The 17,906-nt window shown below is 42.6% G+C and overlaps 3 protein-coding genes across 6 annotated transcripts in view; 1 reads left to right on the top strand and 2 right to left on the bottom strand.

The window, feature by feature from the left end:
• Positions 1 to 6,572, top strand: part of LOC148814044 (GRAM domain-containing protein 2B-like) — a 44,254-nt gene extending 37,682 nt beyond the window's left edge. For all 4 annotated transcript variants that reach the window (XM_088907707.1, XM_088907708.1, XM_088907710.1 and 1 more), the window contains exons 11-13: positions 504 to 603; positions 1,993 to 2,100; positions 3,334 to 6,572. In XM_088907707.1, the coding sequence (XP_088763833.1) occupies positions 504 to 603; positions 1,993 to 2,100; positions 3,334 to 3,349 (224 nt within the window). In that variant the 3' untranslated portion in view covers positions 3,350 to 6,572. The remainder of the gene's footprint in view (positions 1 to 503; positions 604 to 1,992; positions 2,101 to 3,333) is intronic.
• Positions 6,573 to 7,972: 1,400 nt separating this feature from the next.
• Positions 7,973 to 12,017, bottom strand: LOC148814043 (uncharacterized). Its single transcript, XM_088907651.1, has 2 exons — positions 11,951 to 12,017; positions 7,973 to 10,606 (listed from the first exon to the last, which is right to left on the bottom strand). The coding sequence occupies exon 2, from the start codon at positions 10,544 to 10,546 to the stop codon at positions 9,251 to 9,253; it is 1,296 nt and encodes a 431-aa protein (XP_088763777.1). The 5' UTR covers positions 10,547 to 10,606; positions 11,951 to 12,017; the 3' UTR covers positions 7,973 to 9,250.
• Positions 12,018 to 13,101: 1,084 nt separating this feature from the next.
• Positions 13,102 to 17,497, bottom strand: LOC148814042 (cathepsin K-like). The gene is made up of 7 exons (XM_088907713.1): positions 17,375 to 17,497; positions 16,579 to 16,701; positions 16,323 to 16,487; positions 15,173 to 15,391; positions 14,606 to 14,771; positions 13,978 to 14,083; positions 13,102 to 13,468 (listed from the first exon to the last, which is right to left on the bottom strand). The coding sequence occupies exons 1-7, from the start codon at positions 17,495 to 17,497 to the stop codon at positions 13,369 to 13,371; spliced, it is 1,002 nt and encodes a 333-aa protein (XP_088763839.1). The 3' UTR covers positions 13,102 to 13,368.
• Between the last annotated feature and the right edge of the window lie 409 nt (positions 17,498 to 17,906).

Below are 17,906 nucleotides of genomic sequence, written 5' to 3'. Positions count from 1 at the left end.
ACCTGAAATACAACTAAAGTGCAATTCTTTTGCCAGGTTCTTTCATTATCAGATATTCCCCTCACAGTTTTGTAACATAATCAAGATTATTTTTTTAATTTCAGGTTTTAACTTAAATATTTAGTTCCACTGCCTATCACGGACATATCAAGGATTTCTGTTCTAAAAATCGTTGTCTAAATTGGCTTCCCAGCAAGAAGATTTCCTCCTAAACCTAGCAGTTTCCTGGCTGCGCTGATTAAAAGGTTAGGTTTGGCAACAAAAAAAGTCCAGGAGACAGTGACAGATCAGTGAAGAAATACAGGTTTGCACCTGAAGCAGGATTACTCACAGAAAACACCTGCTTCGTCTCAGTTCTCTAGCTTGAATAGATTAGTACAGGACTGGTAGCCACCCCTTCAGGATGAGATTACTGCATTTTCCTTAAGCCATTGTATAGACAAGGAGAGGTGAGGCTCATTTCGGTTCAGGAATTTTAACTTGTTTGTTTCTGCCCCTGCCAGGTGCCTCTTGGGTTTGGTCGGTAACTCAGAAGGCGAAATCCTTCCTTGCTGTGCGAGAGACTACTGCTGTTAATGTCCTGCTGTTGATTTACCTAATGCTGTAAGTCACACTCTTGCACACTTTCTCACTGCACAGCGACGCTTGAAAACATCAAACACCCCGCAGTGTCATCCAGCCTGTGTCTTGGAAGAAGCCAGGGAAGTGAATTACCAACTAGGCGGGGTCTTGTTCCAGACCCCACCACCCCTTGGGTCTTCCGTTTTAAATGTGCTGCCATGTGGTTTCCACTTCTGTCCTCATTGACTTTTAGTTCTTTTGCTTTTCATATGCAAAGCAATAAAAAAACAGTATAACTCAATGCAATTTTACATCTTCACCATGTTGCATCAGCATCTAGTGTCCAAGGTGTGGAAAAAAGGTTCCATTTATCGTGTCCCAGGTCTTTTCCTGAGGACAGGTCTTTGTTAACTTCACCTCGCCCCCTCTGGTCAGAAGCCTTTGAGCTAACGTGAGCAAACAATTGTTGGTATCAATTTGAGGTGTTTAAAAATAAACAATGATAGTGATTCCAAAACTTAAGGGAAAGATGAATGCAAATTGAAGCTAGAAACTAAATATAAAATGGATTGTTTTCTTTGCTGAGCATTGGATACCAGGTTTTAGGATTTAGTACACCCAAAAGTATGTTCTTGGTGCGATTGTGATCTTTTAAATACTGACATTAGCAGATGGTTATGTGTCTGGCTGTCTGCATCAGTGATAATATCCAAGAAATCATAGCTGAGATCCTTGAGTTTTTGTCTTCTTGGTGCTTCACTTCTATTGCTCCTATTGCTCTGTTTCCTTATTGCGAACAATGGAATTTTAGTCTACAGACGAATCAGCCATTCTGTGCATATTTGCCTCAGTTCATTTGCCTTGTCATTACTGAGTTACAGAAGGGCATTCTTCCTGAAAGAGGAATGCGTGTTAGACAGCAATCTGTCGCACGTAAGGCAAATTAAGCAGAACTAAATAGTCAGCAGCTGTATTTTGGCTGCCGACTCTTGAGTCAGCAGCTTCATATTCTCCACGTAATTGTACTTTAAACTGCTGTGCAAATTTATTAGAGCAGTCTTTTGATGAGATGCATCTGTAACAGGTACACTTAATGATTTAGACATTATGGAACTAGTGAAGTAAAGTGATTTTAAATAATTTGATAATGTTTACACACACTGACCATGTGTTCGTTTTAAACACAAGGTTGTTTAAAGACAGTGGTCATTCAGTGTGTAGCTTTTCATTAATTTGCATCTCATTGCAGAACGTAGTCTCCTGTAGAGACAATTCTTATTCCCTCTGTCCTTCTGTCAAGGTGAAGCCAGCAGCTCACAGGGCTGGTTCGGATGGCTCTTCTCGGAAATGACAGCTCTTGCAGTAGAGTCCACAGAATGCCTCTGGGGTCTGCTGTTTTAGTCACAGTATGTGTGTATTTGCGTGTTCTAGGGTGGTTGTGCTGCTGCTGTCCTCAGGGTACATCGGCCTGCGCATTGTAGCTCTGGAGGAGCAGCTGACCTCCATGGGTGCCCTGCCTGAGTTCTCTATGCAAAACGAGTAAGTGTCTCTCCAGTGTGACCCCTGCCCTCAGGAAAAGGCTGTGTTGGTGAGGTACAGTGGCACGCAAATCTGTTAGGACCAATCCATTTTGTTAGACAAATCAAATCTGTTGCTGCTGATGTACTTCAATGTTTGTTCACAGCAGAGGAGAAGTACATTCTTCTCCTCTGCTGTACACACATGCAACTCAGTTGGTTGAAAGCTAGGGCAGAGTAGAAGGAAGGTTTTTTTTTCAAAATTGTAATTGCGAAATGTGTCGTGCCTCAGCTGCAGTCAGCTGGCCCTGAGCTGGTACAGGTTTATCACCATCCCCAGTCAGAAGTGAAATACTTGTGTAACAGGGTGTGGCTGAAGGTGTGCACAGGCTGCCTTCCCGGAAAGCACAATGGCCGGATCACGTGCCTTGATGTTTTCCGAGATCTCACCTTACCTTTGTCAAGAATCGTGACCCCTCCCTCATGGGACCAGATTTCTCTCCTCCCCCCTGGTGTTCTTTTAAGGTGTAACAGCAGCCTGTCTGACTGACTGCCTGACTTTCACTTTCCAGAAGGTCCGCAGTGGTTTTGTGTTCTTGTGAAAAGCGTGACCACCTGACAGTATCGCTCTTCTTTAAGAAGTTCCAGCAGGGAGCTGCGTCAGCCTGCGCAGGCTGCAAAGGAGCAAGTTAAGGTTTATTCCAAGCTTTTCAGCATTAAATAAACCTTTACTTGTTCCCTCGTTCTTCTTTAGCTCTTTATCCGTATATTTAGATATATATTTATACTTTTTATACTTATACATTTATATTTTTTTCTTGAAACTGGTATTTCTCAGGGAATTTGCTTTAAAGGCTGTTTTAAAACTGGAAAAAAAAACTGTTTTAAAACTAGAACAAGGTTCTGCATCTATTTTTTTCCGCTTCTCAGCTAATGAATAATACTTAAGGCTGAATGTGGACAGGCTGTCTGATATGTTGTATTCACCCACCTGACAATGCGTATTTAGATGCACTTGTGTTGTTTGTATCTGGATAATGTGAAATGAGGTTAATGATGGTAGAGTGAAGATCACCACAGACTGGTCCATAGACAGTTGTGTGATTGGGTGAGAAAGTGACATTGGCTTGAAAGACATTCATCCTTAACTTGAGCAAAATGTACTCTTATGTGTGTGAGGGACTAGCAAAAGTTATTTCAGAGGAAAGCAGAAAACAACAAACATACTCACCCTTCCTGCTTCTGTCACTCACAGGTACAAGAAGACATAACCCCTCAGATGTGGTGTAGAGGCCAGCACAAGTGCTGTTGTGTGGGATTTGATGATAAAGCCACCAACCGAGGGGAAAAGAAACTAGGCTCTTCTCCCTTCTTGAGAAGGGGCTACAGGACTCTTCAGGAGGAAAGCCTGTATTTGTTTTAAAGCAGGAAAGTGAATCCTTAACTCCACAGGCTACCACCCTCCTTCTCTTTGCATCATTTTTATGTTTATTTTCAAAGCAAAGCTGCTGAAAGCAGGTGGCCTCAGCAGACCTGTGTCAGAGATGAGTTCATGTTGATGAAGACTGGCGTGGGAGAGAAGCCCAGAGATCTCTTTGCAGCTTTAGCTGTGGAAGGAACAAGTCCACATGAAAGAGGAAGAAAATCTTCTGGAGAGACTTTATTTAAAAAAAAACCCAGAAGACACTTGCTCTGAAGGACTGAACAACGCCTAACAGACACATTCAGGGGTGATAAAAGGCTTTTCCCAAGTCAGTTGAAAGGCGGTGCATTTTTCTGAGGTGAATCGAACGAAAACAAAACATTTTAAGGGTGTAATCCATAAAAAAAGCAATACATTTATTCTTTTTTTTCTTCTAATTTTAAAGGGCTGCACAATTTGATGGGGTTGAGGTAGTTTTTCACTGTAAGTTATTATTCTCTTGTTTGAAGGTACTGTACCACAGAGACAGATGTAGCAAAGCAACAATCACATGTTGTTTACACTTGTAATTTCTGAGAAGATGGTGAAGTGGTACTTTAGATAATTGTCAAGAGATTATTCTTAATCAGAAAATTGACAACAAGATATATGTGAAACAAAGTTGGTCCCATTTATTTCTCAGGTTTACATATAAGTACGGCAGCACTGTCAATGGACACCTAAGACGTTAACGCAATAAGTTTTCAACATTTTGCAGGACATCTGTCTGTAAATTTCTTAGGAAAGTTGCCATCGCACCGAAGCACAAGCAAAGGGTACAACATCAATTGCTGTGCTGTTCATACAGGTTACACTAGTTTTAATGTTTCTCGCTTTGTGAATCTCTGCTAATCCCTGTAGGATTTACAAGTCTCTTATGCATAAAGAACTAAATTAGGACCAACTTTATAAATTGCTCTGGAAATACTTTTTAAACTTAAAAGCTTTACATTGTTTTAATAGCTTTTAGTGTCATGTACACAAACACATTTTTTATATGATTAAATTGCTATCTTGTCTGCTTTTCGAGCAAAATAGGAATGCATACACTATATAAAAGAAATTAACTAAAGAAACTGGATAATACTGTCTATGGGCAGAGCACATATCACTTACATTTAATGTTGGTGGGACTGTTTTGTGTTATTGCAGTTTTAAGACAGTAGATGGTGCAGTTGGACAGTTTGTGTGTGTGCTCTTTTTTTATGCCCAGTTATTGAAACTTGGCGTTCCATAATTTTGCAAGCCAGACAAATCCACCTCTTCTGGTACTGTGCTTCATTCGCAGTCCTAAAGGGCGCCAATCCAGCAGTTTGATTTTGTAAGGTGTTTTTAACACATTGCTTTTAGACTTTGGAATTTAATTAAGTTTAAGGAACATTCAGTTCAGTTATACAATTTACAGTTCTTGCAAAGCAGTAGACCCTATGGACCATATTTTAAAAACACTGATAAGTGGGCTGTCTGCCCTGTTTTTCAGTTGAAACCCAAAACCAGTGTACTCGAAAATAGCACCAGTTTCTGTAATGTAGCTTATCAATCTTCCTTTAATGAAGTATCTTTAGCATGTGCAATCTCTTTATTATTTTATTTTTAACACTCCTGAAGTTTTTTCAATGGAAAGCTCAAAACTATGCATGTCGGGCACTGTAGTAACCAAATACTATGTTAACAGCTACTTTTAGACTGATGTTAATTACATGCTATGAATTTTCTTGGGTGTAAATCTTAATGTTACCAAACAGCAGTTATAGCATTTTGTAATCAAGGTCATGTTTTCAAACTGTGGTCCGCTATATCAACTTGACAAGCATATTGAGGGACAGTTCATTGGGTAAAAACATGTTATTTAGAAGCTTTTAGCTCAACATTTCTTATAATTGTCTAGAGGAATGTGTGATTTGTTATTATAGCATGAGAATCTGGAACATGAATAATCAATCTAGAGCATGCCTTAGGTACAGGGCAGCACAAGGGGAACAGGGGGCTTTATTCTACAGAACGACAATGGGCTGCGTGAGCTTTGCAGCTTTTCTTTCCAGTTGTTCTGGGTTGCAATGGGGTTAATTCACACTTCAGTTGCACATCTGTTTCCAAAGGAAAGGGTCTACCTGGCGTAGATCAAAGAGTCCCAGTGCTGGATGTCACTCTTGCACGAGTAACACTCCTGGAGAGACAGTGTAACTGACGCTGGGCGTTTTACCTGTTACCAGTTAGTGTGACTCTGTGCAAAAACACACTTAACCAGTCTTCAGGTTTCTTTATATTTAAATTTAATACAGTACTCATATATTTATTTTATTGCTTTTATTTTAAGTTCAATGTGTATTTTTTTTAATATGTATCCAATCCTTTCTGGAACACAGCCCTGCCATATTTCAACAAGCACAATACGTCTGCAGCTTAAGACAAAGCACAATCTGGAGCAAACACACCAGTGTCTGGTATAGCTCGGCCTGCTGCACTATGCAAGCCATGACAGAGAGGTCCCTGTGCCTCAGTATAACAAAGTTATATGCATCACATAGTTTGGTAATATGCTGATTGGATTGCTCCTCTGTTTTTAGATGGTGCTTGTTTTTAACGTGGAAGGTGTTTGTGTTTCATTCTTTAATGAAACACAATACAGGACTGCAATACAGCACATACCACAGTCCTAAGGATCGGGATTTTTTTATTAACTGGACACCAGTCACACTTTGAAATTTGCTGTTGTCTTTCTCATCCTCTTTTAGAATGGGGCGTTCTTCCTCAGTCTGAGAGTTTGCCCTTTGTCAATTTGTAGTCCTCCAAACTATAAACTAGAGTTTTAAAGGGATTTTAATTATTTGGATGAAAAACAAATTATTTGTGTTTTTGCACTATTTCATTTTGTAAAGTTTCATATTTTATTGCATCGGTTGGAATGTTTTCTTTAATTACAGTTTGTTTAAAAAAATCTTATTTATTTGCAGTTTGTATCATTGCTGAGGCTGTCTCTGTGAGAACAGCCTTGGTTTTGACTGAAAGTAAATCAAGCTGTAATACTGAAATAAGGCCTGGTACTCTTTTTTGGGTGTGGTGGGGAAGGGGTTTCAGAAGAGGGTACTGTGAGGATTGCAAAGACCCACACAGTCATGAGGAAGTGCAGGTACCCATGTTATCTTATTTCTTAGTAGTGCAGCGGTCGAGTACAGTAGTGGTACCACACTAGACTCTGGACTGGAGAGCTGCTGGTCCAAATCCTGGGAAAGAGGTTACTGATGTACCCTGGGAAAGGTACTTGATTAGGAGTGTTCCCGTCATAAATGGATCTCCATGCCATCATTATCAATGATCATGTAAAGTTATCTTTTAGGAGGAAAATAACTTTACCAAACTAACATACTGTAACACTTTACTTAGAAATGGGAAACAATGAGGCCAGAGAGTAAAATTAATTACACTCCACAATATTTACAATTAAACATACAGGAATTGTTTTGAATCACATCCTTTGTGTAATAAAAATTAATTGCGAAATGTATTTCTTCTATCCATAATACATTAAGGGGAAGCATTTAAAATAAAACTTTCTGTGTGTGCTATGTGATTTGCACCAGACAACAGACACTGTGAGACAGAAGGTTTGCTATATCTTTATGGAGCCAATGTGAATAATATTGTACATCGAACCAACAGGCATGTGACAGCCCGGTTGCTGTTGTCCATGTGAGCACAAATGATACAAGTATTCCATATCCTCAAAGGCATCGACAGAGCCGCCCAGCAGACTTCTTCAGAACGACATGCAAGATGCGAACCAGGGGACACAAGGGGAAACTATGTGAAGTGCTTTCAAAATCGGAAGTATTTCTTCACACAAGGGGCTGTGGGAGTATCGATCTAGCTACACAGCCATGTTGTTGAAGCCAATACTCCGGTTTAGTTTAAAAAACAATTGGATGAGACTCTGCTATCAGTTAACTGGCCTCTTCTTTGTTCTTATGTTCTAATATTCTGTTAACAGGCAACACTTCTAAAAATTCTGACGTGGCAATGCTAACGGAAGTCCTTACATGCTAATGAACATGCAAAGTTCACACTTTTTAACTTGCAGAAGTAACAATGCAACATCTGTTGTTTTTTGAGGACCCGACCCACTTTTAGTTTTAAATGGAAACTCCTCTTTTCCTCCCATGTGCAACCAATGATGACTACCAATTATCATCATCTTCCCCAACAGAAATACATATAGCATTACAACTTGGCAATCATTTTCTAAGCAATAATTACGTAAATAATTGTGCGCTGTGGATACCGGATATGTACAGTATAGACACAATTGTATTCAAATAACAGGGAGGCCAGCTCCCGACTACACCACAAGAGGGCGCTGTGGCCAATCTGTTACTGCGTACCAGACTACAGTATATTTTGGATAAGTTTTTTTTTTAAAACTCAGACAAATACCTTTTTTGAGATTTAAAAAGTTAATTTATTTCTTTTTTCCCCCCCGCTTCCCTGCTAGAGGCTGCTGGTGAGTGAAATCTTGCTGGACATGAATCGACCTGTAACAGGTAAGTATATTTTAGTACTCCTCACATTCATTTATTTTTTTTTGCTTCGGCCTGTAGATCGTTTGAGGGTCCCCGTCACATTAACAATGTTTTTTCCTGAAATGTGGATATGGCAGTTGTGTAAGACTTTAGGCCTCCTGGCAACAACCGCTGTACTCAGACAGAGTCAAGTCCTCCCGAGACACGGCCCCACAGGGCCTTACACTGTCCATTCTCAGTTTGCCATGGCTCAGTGCTGTGACAGGACCTTCTTTCGGCCCGTCCTCCGTCACTGCTCTAGGGCTGACTCTCAATGGCCTCTCTCCAACCGGTCCTCTCCTGCCTGGGACCCTGGACTTCTCTCCTGCTGCCTCTCTCTTGCCATTGACGTGGTGTCGTATCAAATTCAGTATGCCGTGGAAATCTGTATCCCCTTTCAAAGCGCGCCTGTGCAGTGGAAATCGGAGGTATGATCTGCCTGCCTGCTCGTGCATTTCAGATTGTCCGTCGGAAACGCACAAAACTGATTTGCTCTTTATGAAACAACAGTTTTTGCGTGTTTTATACGCGCTTGTTAATCACATCTGTTTCATTTATCAGTTTAAAGAAAAAACAAAAGCATGAAATGCCGTACCTTCCAAAAAACGTCAGCATGCTAAAGTCTGTGGAGATTTCTCGGATTACAGGAAACGAATCTTGAAGTGTGTGTGAAAGTGGCTGGCCAAGAGCAGGGATGAAAACGAGAGCGGCTTCACAGCGGTGTGCACAATGGCGGGAGGGCGGATCCTTGCGGACCCCACCATGACAGGCTCAGCCATCACCCCCTGCAGCGAAAGGCTCCAGTACAGGGATGGGACTCGCACACTAGCGGAGGGCTCTCGTCTTGTTGCGATACAGAAGTATGTAGAAAGTGGAACAAGTGTTTCAACCCCAAATTCAAAGTACCAGAATGTTTATTACTGGCCACTATTCCTCCTTGTCTCTTTTCTCCGTTCTACTTCTCCAAGAAAAAAAAAATCAGTAAAGCCTGTCTTTGGGATTGGCTAAATAAATCTGCCTTCTAGCCATGTACAGTCACCCTATTTCCTTACGTAGTTTTTCTAACCCAATAAAATTAAATCTTTAAAACACGAAATAGGTGTTTTTCATGGCGACACACAGTAGTTGGGTGCTCATGACAAACCCCAGCTGCTCTAAGACCACGCTCCTTGGCGCAGTCTCTCACCCACATACCGGCAGAAACACACCCCCCCTTCCAGGTGCCCCACACTGCTACTTGTGGGAAAAGGGAAATACTTCCTGGCTAAGCAGCAGGCGTAGCCTGAGGAGAAGTATCTCATTGCCCTCAGGAACATGTCTGCAGCGGTAGCCTTTTCCCGAAAAGTCACCTCAAAAGTGTCTCGACAGGCCTCTAAGGACACGTACACGAAATAGAGCTTGGTTCTGGACTCGCAGCCGATCAACAGATTCTCCTTTGCGATCACGATGTTGGCCTGACAGACGCGGGTCTGCATTTCAGCCAGTTTCTTCTTCCCTTTATTCTTCCCCCAGAAGACTACCATTACAAACAGAGCGGGGATGAGCACAACAGCAGCAATGCCTATTACTACCCCTCCAATGCATGAAACTGTCAGGGAATGTAGCTTAACATTCATTAATCCGAAAACACTTGCAAAGATACATGCAGCAATCACCGCAAGAAACAACAGACACAGCAGGAAGCAGACAGCCACTCGCACCCACAGAAGCCTGAAGCAGGAGCTGGTCTGGGAGGAGCAGTTGATCATTCTGATGGCAGTGAGGTAATTCTCTGGGTCTCTGATGACCACGCGGAGCTGGTCAGGAAGAGCCATATCGCTGAACTCCCCCGATTTCCACTGTGGTATCCCCTCCTCGTCTGCGGCAGCCAGAGCCAGGAGGAGTTTTCCGCTGTAGAGCGCGGGGTGATGGAATGACAAGCCCATGGAGCTTCTCAGCAGGTGATTGGGCGTAGAGAGGACCTTGATCACCTTGCGGAGGAAGTGGGGGTCTCTGGCTTCCAGGTACGTGAGGTGGCAGAGGTGCAGAGGCACAGTGAGCCCCGGCTGCAGCAGGACGGGCACCACTGGCTTGTGCTCCAAGCAGTCCTTGAGCAGAGACATGTTGGTCTCCAGGAGACACCAGCGGCTGTTCAGGAAGTCTGGGCTGAGGACCAGCAGCACCTTCTGGCTGTCCTGGATGCAGATGGACATGTTCTCCAGCACCGCCTGTCCAGGCACAAAGTCTCGGTCATGGTAGCAGAGCTCCAGGCCACACGGGCTGGACTCCAGCGCGGCAATGAACTCGTGAACCCACTGCGAGTCCGCGCTGCTGTAGCTGATGAAGACGTGGAAACGCTCACTGCCCCTCAGGCTGGGAGCCTGCAGGCGGCCCACGCTAGCAGGCAGCAGGCCTGAGGAAGGGCAGGACTCCTCTTCCTCGCTGGAATGGAGCTGGGCTTGGCACGCCATCGCTGTTCTGTAATGCTAAAAGGTGACCTCCTGTCCTTACAACACAGAATCCATGTCCGTCTAGAAAGAAAATCAAGATACTGAGCTTTCATTTGAAGTGGAATCCTTAATATTTGATTTCACGTGAATTCACCAACATACCGGTTTAGTATGTTGCACGGTTTAGTAAAGAAGGTTGTGATAGATTCCACCAGTATGTAAGATGTCTTTGGGTATTTTCACACACAAAAACCCATAAGGATGAAACTTGGGTGCAAGTGCAAGTTTTGCACCCAATGTCTCTTGAGAGCAGCCTCTCTTTATTCCTTAGAGAGCACATCACTAATTATACCCTTGTGAGAATATGCACTCAACCCATTCACCAATAATACAATTAAGTAATTAGTACCCAGTGGAACTATAAGCAATTGTGTGCGTTGTGTCCCTCTAGTGGCCGTTCTGCGGTAATTCATGCCTCCAAATGCGGCCTGTCCAACAGATGCATTGGACAATACTGCACCCAAGCACACCTGCCGATAGCAAAGGAAAGGAATCTCTGGAATATAAAACAAAAGTAAATGCACGCTTTGTTTTGTTTTTGTTTCATGCGGACCTTTGGAGAGGCAAATTCGTACCCCATTAAGACGTGTTACTGATATTTTGTAGCTAACAAGGAGGCAAATATTATTTCCTCCTATTAGATTTATATTGGACTGGGCAAAGAAAGAAAAGGGGGACTCTCATGCGATAAGAAAACAATAGAGTAATTTCCTGCACACGGTCACTGCCGAGGACACTCCAGCAAGCTCACAAGACCAAGTGTGTGGCTGTTGAGGCGATTCCGCAGTCTGCGCCCCTGCTGGAGAGCCACACACGCCTTCCTCACTTCTGCTTTTTGGAGCAAAGTTAACATCGATAAATCCCAATCTTGAAACTGATCGATGAGATTTTTTAAACAGTTTCTGGGGGTGAAGGGCGCAAAATATTTCGTTCCAATCACCCTTTGAGCACTCCGATATCTAGGATCTAGGACGATATCTATACCTTATTTCTGGAAGACTTTCCAATCAATGTCTGCGTTCAGAGTAGGAGATCTATCGTATGTTTTAGTGTATTTTTTGTCGTGCTTTTTTAAAGCGATTTTTGTCTCCCTAACCAGAAGCGTCTATTTAAAAAGAGTAAGGCGAGACTGACACTTTAATATTTTTACTTCATTGCGAGTAATTGGAAACTAATTTCGATGGGACGCCGGAAAACAGTATCTTCCTTAATGATCAGAACATTAAGAATAAGACCAGTTCCTTTGTGCTCTTCATAAAAAAAGTTTTAATCTAACGTGCAAAAGGTGATACAGTATGATTTAGACACTCTTGTTAATCAGATTATTCTCAGTTGATATTTCAAACAAACAAAAAAATACCGTACCTTCCAAAAACAGCCGGCATACAAAAGTCCGTGGCGATTTCTCTGCGATGAAGGAAATGAATGTTCTGAAAGTGACGTATCCAAACACCTGCGCAGCACATGGCGGCTCATAGCCGGCCGAGTACACAGCCCACATTCCGGCAGGCAACGCCTGAATTCAGACTCTAAGAGCTCAGCCAGACGCCTTACTTACCCACTCGTGATGGTACAGTACTGGTCAGACCCTTCAGCAACTAAATGTTAACATTTTTAGATTTATGCATATCTATCATATACACCTGAAACTAAGGAACAGAGTCGTGTTCTGTCCGTGGAAAATGAGTATGCATTTTGTAGCTTCTACTGACTCCTTTCACGGAGATTCTGCCATGTTATGAGAATAACAATCCTCTTCCTAAACTGCGTCTTCTATAGCCTTGTGTAGGTTTAGGGATTTGTTCTATATAGTTCTATATAGTTTGTGTACCTTTATTTCCTTCTTAGTCTGTATAACACTGCTAATGTTTATGTGCATCTCTCTCATTGAAAATTCATTTTTTGGCAGACACAAAGACACCTTAGCTTCAATCCCAAACTCGATGTACAGTATGCATATATTAGTTACCATATGAAAAAGAGTCAGCAGTTTTTATGTAGCATAAAGGTGTAAGCACCTGAACACTAAGCAGAAAACACCACGCACAAACACATTCGTGTCTGGTATTGCATCCACACGCACCGTTTGCAGAGTGTCATTCATAATGCTAATAAAATGCTGTGTTCCTCCATGCTCCGTGTGAATATTTTTGTGTGTAAGACCTCTGCACAAGATACCCCTTTGCCTTTAAACATTAACGCGACTCATGGCTGCCAGCAGTCCACACTGATAAACTGTTGTTGGTTGTTGTCAGTGATGACTGCAGCAGGGCAACAGGTTAACTGGACCAGATAAATCTGTAGCTGTGTTGTAAAGTTTGTCATTTTTTTAGTATGTTTCCAGACTAGTTCTTGCAGCTTTCCATTTAGTGGCCAAAGTAGATTTTCGGTTTATTTGAATTGGTTGAGTATTTCCCCATTTGATAGTCTGTGTATAAAACACCGCCACATACACACAAATACCTTATGATTATAAACATCGACAAAATATGGCGCCCCCTAGTGTGAGAATATTTCCCATGATCCCATTTTATTGGGTAAATAATCTTTCTGGTTCACAGTTTGCACAGTGAAAGTGCAGTGCTTTGAATAGGCCAAATAAGATTTCTTTGCAACCTGTACCTGTAAGATAAAAAATAAATATCCTGACTTTAAACATTCTTGTTGATGTTCAAGCAAGGCAAGAACAACACAAGTAAAATATCTCTTCCTGTACTTGACAATTTATATTGCGAAATTAAACCGCGATATTGCTCTCTGCGGTGCCTCTTGCGGTGAAGGTGTCACACGAAGGGAAGGACTCCGTACTGACTGATCCCACAGTGCCGGTTCCTGTTCTTGGCCAGTCGGACATAGCCGTCCTCCCCCCACCACGGCCCCCAGCTGGAAGAGAGCAGAGGGGGAGCTGGAGAGAGCGCTGGGACCATGTGCTGCCCAGGTCCAGTGCATACACTTTAACATTACCAACACTTTCATAGGTACAGTAGTCTGTTTGGTTACTAAAAACAAAGAGCCTTGCAAATGGCAAGTTTTCTTTACACTCCGTGCTGACATTTAACGTCTTTCTGTCAAGCAATTGACAAGCTGTTTCTTCTAAAATTGGTTAATTATGAACGAAAACTCAGCACTACATTTTTTTGTCACAGTATTTTGTTCAATTGTCTAATACCCTGAAGATGATTTTGCAAGCCTGAGTTCATATGTCCATTTTTTCACCTGTTGTTCTCAGAGAGAAAGTGGCTTTTCCCTGACTGCTGCTGATCTGCAATTAGTTCTGATCAGAACAGCACTAGGTACAGTCTGCTGACTAAAACAAAACTCCTCATTAGTCAGGATAACACTAACAACAGAAGAAATGACAAGAATGGTGTTTTAGAAGGGCTCGCTTTTACCTGTTTCTGATGGTCCAATATTGCTCAGATCCTTCGGTTCCAAAGCCGGTCAGAAGCATGGCGTGGGTTTGTTTCCACACAGAGCACTCGGGGTCATAATAGATTCCTGCGAAGAAGCGGAGCAGAGATTAGCACTGCCCAGGTGGCTCAGGGAGGACCTGTTCTCTGTTAATCAAACTGGTGTCTTACAGGCAACTCCAGGGCGCCCATGTGCACACACAGGAACCTTGCCTGACTCTGAGCCCATCAAGCTGCTGACCAACCACTGAAGGGTCTCTGAATACGTTCACATAGAGGCTAAGATTCACATTCTTACATGGGGATAATTAAGATATGTGATATAAAGGGATTCATGGTAGTGTTTGCTTGGTGGTTAGACTGTACAGTAGAGTTGCTTGGATAAAGATGTGTACTTTATTTTGCTGTCCAGTGTGAGTTCAGGCCTCAGGAACCTGCTGTTTAGGGAGACGTCCCTGGGACACTGACCTACACCTGATAACAGAGCTGTCTGAGTCACTAGGAAATTGTCAGCAGTATGAACTCTTGTCTTTAAGCCACATTATTCTGACGAGGAGAAACTCTTTCAGCTGCCAACATGAGGACAAATACAAACACAAACAGAGCTCACCTCTACGGTAAAACTGGAAGCTTGGTCTTGTGGTGTCTATACTGATGGCAACAGGCCCAATAGTCACTAAAGCGTCTTCCAGGGCCTGTTCACTGCCTATAGGGAGGAATTTCCAGCTTCCTATTGTGGCAGCAACTTTGGTTTTATCAGCAGCACAGGGCTGTTCCTGGATGGGGGAAGCAGAAAGGCAATACTGGATTTGGTGAACTCAGAGACTGGCCCAATATACTGTACAGGCAGCCACCTCAGTGACCTTCTTAGCAGTAGCCCCTCCCTTTCGTATCGAAGCTCTGATTTAAAACATTTTCTAGTGCTTCTCCTTCATTTACTCCTTCATTTTTGTGTTTCTGTAGCACAATTTGTAAAAGATTTGAACAACATCCCACCCAAGGGCTCCATTTCATTGCTTCATATGCGCTACCAGATACTTCAGGCCAGGGCAGGAGTGATGGCAGCTGGGAGCTCTGAAGCACACTTCTGCAAAAAGTGGGTCCAAATATGAAATTGTACAAAAGCAGCAGGGTTGACGCAGGAGCAGCCCTGCATTCTTCTGACATCATCACTCACTCTCATGACATAAGGGTAGGTGGCCTCAGCTTGGATCCCTTCGTTATGGATAATGTAGTCGTAGGCCAGGCTGGCCCACCCTCCTGTGCAGCCCTTAATTCCTGCAGTGCAGTCAATCAGCTGCTGCTTGCTCAGAGGAATCAGCTGTCCTGTCTTCTTCTTCCACTGGGCCTCCAGAGCCCCAGTAGCACTGTAGGCCCAGCAGGAGCCACAGATACCCTGGGAGATGTGAGGGGCACACATCAGGAGACACAGAGACACGCAGCACTAGTTGGTAGGATGCACAATAGATTGATCGGAAGTGTTATCAATAAAGAACCCCGGCTCAACTCAGGAAGATTTATTTTAATGGGTCGTTAAGATACATTGTCCTTCCCAGAGCAGGTCTCACTCTGAAAATAGGCCATTTTATGAAATATGTCGCCCTTCCACAATATGTTTGCAAAGATTTTGACAAATGCATTACAGATGTAGGTGGCATGAAGCTTAAAAAGAATAATCTTCATAATAATAATGGACATGGCTAAATTAAAGTAATATGGCGGAAAAGGAACAAAGATGGAGCTACCATGAGTAAAGCATGCAGTTCATTTAGAAAAGTTTCATCACATAATTGTTGCATTTCTACCATACATTTACAATACATTCCCATAGTTTATCAGGGATTCACTGTGTTTTACAACATTGAACCATGACACATGTTTCTAACCAGTTTACTACAGTACTTCATAGTATTCCCATAGTCCAGTATAGCAAAGTGTAGTGAAGGCATGTAGATATAAAAAAACTACAGTAAAGTCTTCACTAAGTACAGTATGTGACTATATTAAAGGAAAATGACCAAGGTAACCTATGATGAAGATTTGATCTGATGAGGAGAACAGATTTGCTACACAACAACTTGATGCCTAGTGGGTGTGACAGGCCATCAGCTGATGTTTGTTGGTAAGGTCACAGGTGCTGGTAGTTACTACAGGGATAAACAGAGGCTGTGGACTTCTCATTATAAACTGCTGCTCTTGTCAATAGGTTTGTGCACACGCACTCACACACATGCACAGTGCGTGTTTCAGCATTTGTAGGGTATTTGTATTAGTCTGTGATGGGAGGTTATACCTAAAGCTGTTCTTTGACTTCTATGAAAACCAACCTGGTCCTCCACAGGAGTGACGTAACCCGAGGCCCTGTAGTCGATGCTGGTGAGGTTCAGCCTGCTGGCAGCCTGGCGCAGTTCCGTGGCAGACAGCATCAAGTCGACATGCCGGGTGCTGGTAGTCAGCGGAGCGTCCTTCCTTCCCACAAACTCTTCAGCGGTCTGAGAGATGGGACAAGATGCAAAGAGGGGCTCAGCACATGCTGTGGAATGCAGGATGGACAATATCTGCAGGAAGGGCTGAACTGCTCACCAGGTCGCCGAACTGGTTCATGGCCATCTCGTAGGCCTCCTGCCCTTCAGCGTATCTGCTGTTGTGATCCTCAATAGCTCTGTAGTTCTGCTCCCAGATTTCTCTTCTCTGCAGCGGATGTGCCTTAAGGAACATATTCCTGTCAGTCCTACTTCTAAAGTTGGTATTTCTACTGTTTTCCGTGTCTAAGATGCTGAATGAAATGCTTAGCTTACATGGCTCTGAGTGAAAAGTGTAATAAACTCAGAAGATAGCATTGTCAGGGGACTTTGTGTTATGGGAAGGCTGGCTTTAAAAATAAGCATCAGTTTGAAAGACTCCTGTGAACACCTATTTAAAACAAGTGAAACAGCTTTTCAGTTTTCTAACAGTGTTTTTGAGGTTTAATATTTTGCACAAGGTAAAAGTGAAGTCTATATCCTAATTAATGGAAACAGTATTTGCATTTAATACTATACATTTCTTTTTAACTTGTATGCTGTATATCCTGTACCTTAAATACTGAACTAGTTTAATATATACTTAACCATGCACGGATTCCACACATACTTAACCAATTAATGGATTCAAAACTAATAGTCATGCCAGAACTATATTTCCTTTTGCAAAGATGCTACTTAAAATGTACCTGTGTTTGCTTACATTTACTTATTTACCTTGAATGTTCCTTTTAAAGCTCTTAATTTCAGCACTATGCTCCTAGACACCCATTCCTTTACTTTTCCCTATAGGTTCATTTTTGTACTGATGCACACATGTACCCCACATTGTACTACTCTCAATCCCCATCACTCACCTCCCTAGTGGGGTTCCCAAATTCCTCCTGCCAGGCCTCCCACTCCAAGTCCAGTGCAGGATCTATACTGTTGACCATGTGAAGGCAGAAAGACACACTGGCCAGGATGCTGAAAGCTTTCATGGTGGACGTGCTGAAGAAGAACAGAGTGACACACTCCCAAAAGAGCAGTTTCTGTACCTCAGCACTGATCTACAACCATTGCTATTCTCCTTAGTGCTGGTCTGCTGTTGTACAGTGCAGGCTAGCTCATTTTGCATTTCTATACTGTATCAGGTGCCAGCTCCTGTATAACTCAACACAAATTACTGCACTTCTGTTTTCTCCTTCTACAGTACAGTTACTGGTTGTGCTTTCTGTGTAAACACGCCAGATCACATTTCAGTTACAGCACTGAAATGAATAAAAGCTCATGAAATACAGTCTTATTATTAAACAAAATAGACCAGAAATCTGCTAATGGGTTTTTTACTTCAGCTGAGGTGTATCAGTTTTCTCTAATAAACTCTTGGCTGTGAGATCAGATCCCTAG

Source organism: Atractosteus spatula, chromosome 28 (genome assembly GCF_055471065.1).
Source record: "Atractosteus spatula isolate fAtrSpa1 chromosome 28, fAtrSpa1.hap1, whole genome shotgun sequence".
NCBI classification, from domain to species: domain Eukaryota; kingdom Metazoa; phylum Chordata; class Actinopteri; order Semionotiformes; family Lepisosteidae; genus Atractosteus; species Atractosteus spatula.
The sequence above is the reverse complement of the archived record's forward strand: the minus strand, read 5'-3'. Positions and strand labels throughout refer to the sequence as shown.

Coding starts and splice junctions, on each gene's coding strand:
- LOC148814043 (XM_088907651.1), bottom strand. CDS start 10,546: ATGGCGTGCCAAGCCCAGCTCCATTCCAGCGAGGAAGAGGAGTCCTGC.
- LOC148814042 (XM_088907713.1), bottom strand. CDS start 17,497: ATGAAAGCTTTCAGCATCCTGGCCAGTGTGTCTTTCTGCCTTCACATG. Junction 16,488..16,578: donor TGAACCAGTTCGGCGACCTG/GTGAGCAGTTCA, acceptor CCCATCTCTCAG/ACCGCTGAAGAGTTTGTGGG. Junction 14,772..15,172: donor CCTACCCTTATGTCATGAGA/GTGAGTGATGAT, acceptor TCCCCCATCCAG/GAACAGCCCTGTGCTGCTGA.